Here is a 2,788-nt window from a genome sequence, read left to right as displayed (position 1 = left end):
GAAATAAGGCTTAAATTCACTCTCTGTGTGCCTGATGCCACAGACAATGAATTACAGATATTTTTGGTGCGGTACCTAAGATTTTAAGTTATTGCATCTGTCTATTGTCTAGTGAGAGAGAATATGCTATTGTGTAAGTATTCTGTAAATGCTTACAGATATTTAACTTTACACCAGAGAGTTATCTATTCATTTTCATGGAAAAGTTCAGCTCTGTAAAGTTCAGTTTGTGCCTAAGTATTTTCAGGACTGCATCCCTAGTGCTTTTGATTTGGATACATATATTTCTATAATGGAAAGAAAAATGTAATGAGTCAAAATAAACCAGTATGAATTCACTCAACTTAAGTTTAAAAAAATGACATGTTCAATTAAACAAGCAGAACAAAGACAGTGTATATCAATTGCAGGTACAAATAGGAAGGAAAAATTGTATGAATGAATTATATCTGCTACAGTAGAATGGCTTATATGAGTATGTGTTGCAGGTTTGGACAATAGGCCTGAAATTGGGTAACCAAGAGTTTATTTGTTTGCAGTCAGTTTCAGGTTTCCATTCTCAAATGTGAGTTTGAAGAAACAAATAAATAAAAAATAAATAAAAAAATGCTTCTAAAATTATGTCTCTGGTAGACTAAGAACTTGTAGTCACATCAGTATAAAGTATGTGAGGAAAATGTAGATGCTGGCTGGCCATTTATTACTTTATGTATAGCTTTTATGTATTATTAAATGCTACTAAAATTAATCTGCAAAAAAAACCCCCAAACTCTGACTTTGGCTTGGATAGAGAAAAATTTTTCACATTCCTGTCGTAGTAGTTGCCTCCTCAGTTCACAAAAGGACAGGCAGCTTCTCACAGCCAATATGCCAAGTTGTTATAAAAACACTGTATAAAACATACTGGTAAGTGTTGTGATATTCCCCTCTGTAGAACAATTGCTCTTAAATACTCTTCCCCCTTGGCCCCTGACTGAATCTCATTAGAATGAGTGGGAACTAAACTTATGATTGTGCTGGCCCATACACTAATTTAGTTAAATGTGCCATTTTCTGTTTTTTGGAATGGATTGATATTGCAATATTTTATTTTTTCCTTTCATCTTTTTTAATAGCCTGACCTGAGTCCCTCAGAGCAGGAGGATAAGACTCCAGGGAGGCTTCAGACTGTATGGCCACCACCTAAAGTAAACGATCAAGAAGAAAAAGTGGGATTAAAATACACTGAAGCAGGTAAAACAAAAAGGTGAAAGATTTGCAGAAATGAATCGTAACATTTCTAACATTCTGTGATTAAAAAATATATACACCAATTATTTTCTCCTAGAAAACATTCTATTTCTGGGTATATGGGACTGGTTACCTTCACTTTGATAGGGAGATGTAATTCCTAGCAGGTAATTGATATATGGGTGCATGTTGAAGTCAGTGTTGCATTCTACTTTCATGAGGAAAAAACAATGCCTTTTGATAGTGTGGGCCAAACAGTTTTCTGGTACAATTCTGTGGAAGGGATGAACATGGTCCAGAAATTAGAAATTATTTTTGTTTTTGTTTGGTTAGATTATGATCATGGGTATTGGTACTGTCAGGTTCTGGTTTAGTTTGCTTATTCTCTTTAGTTAAAATCACACCTGTGGTAAAACCAGAGTAGAAGTAGGAGTGTTAATATATGTAGTTTTGAAACATTATTTAGAACACAGAAATAGCCATATGCAACCACATCATTATGTAGTCTAGTATTTTGTCCCTAATAGATGCCTATGCCAGATGCTTGAGAAGGTAGTATAACAAATACAATACTGGACTTGTGGAATAACCTGCTCACAAAAGATGCTTTTATAACTTTTCCCAGTCTCTGGTTGGCTTGTATACTTAAACAAGAGCATTTATGTCCCTTATAAAAAGTGCTTATTGTAGCTCATGAAACTCAGGTTGTTCTTCTACTTTGTGTGACTTTTCTAAAAACCCTGAAGAAAAGCAGTGGCTCTTTTGTTCTTATCTAGCAGCTTTTGAAAATATCACTCAGAAATAGTTGAGTAGGGTTCAAAAAAGAATAAAACCCTTGCATGTAATGCTGTAAGTGCCAGTAAGTTACTTGTGTGTGGCCCATATTCGTTTTAAAGGTGTTATCTTTCAGTTTCAGGGAATGCCTGCCTGTGGTTACATTACCAGACAGGGTAAATAAGAATAGGATTTACTTCTATATTACGTCCTTTCTTACTTGCTTACTTTCTAAACTGTACAGTCCTAATCTTTTAAATCTCACCTTGTATGAAAGTCTTTCCTTATCTCTAATAATTTTTTCAACCTCACCAACCTCCCTCCCTGTTTTTGCATGATTAATTACTACTATTTTTACCTGCCACACTAAATGATTATGAACAGTTTCAAAATAGTACTGTTAAAATATAAAGTACATGACTTCACTGTTTTATTTTTACTGTAGCCGGGGAGGGAGCATAGGCTAGGCAATGGAGACCTAGCACTCCAAGTTTGGCTTCTGGCTCCACATTTGATTGACTCGTGAATTCAAACAGGCATTACAACCTTTTTCTACCTGAATCTATGAAATGGACATAACATTAGAAGTGCTGAACCCCACAAAATGTTCAGAAAGTTAACTAGTTCTTTAATTTTTTCTCAGACACTGACAAAAGCACATCTTATTTCAGAATACCAGGATGTACTAAATGTACTTGCTTAGATTGCATCTAAGATCCCTGCACAAACAATACATGTGCCAAATAATGCATTTCCAATTTTAACATGATTTTTCTTCTGTAAC

General features: G+C 34.7%; 1 protein-coding gene across 1 annotated transcript in view; it reads left to right on the top strand.

Annotated features, from left to right (window-relative positions):
* Positions 1-2,788, top strand: part of FMN1 (formin 1) — a 303,131-nt gene that overhangs the window by 7,503 nt on the left and 292,840 nt on the right. Inside the window, exon 2 of the mRNA XM_019518964.1 lies at positions 1,116-1,233. Within this exon, the coding sequence (XP_019374509.1) occupies positions 1,116-1,233 (118 nt within the window). The remainder of the gene's footprint in view (positions 1-1,115; positions 1,234-2,788) is intronic.

The sequence above is a fragment of the Gavialis gangeticus genome, unplaced genomic scaffold, assembly GCF_001723915.1.
Source record: "Gavialis gangeticus isolate Ggan-Ray unplaced genomic scaffold, GavGan_comp1, whole genome shotgun sequence".
Taxonomy (NCBI): Eukaryota; Metazoa; Chordata; order Crocodylia; family Gavialidae; genus Gavialis; species Gavialis gangeticus.
The sequence above is the reverse complement of the archived record's forward strand: the minus strand, read 5'-3'. Positions and strand labels throughout refer to the sequence as shown.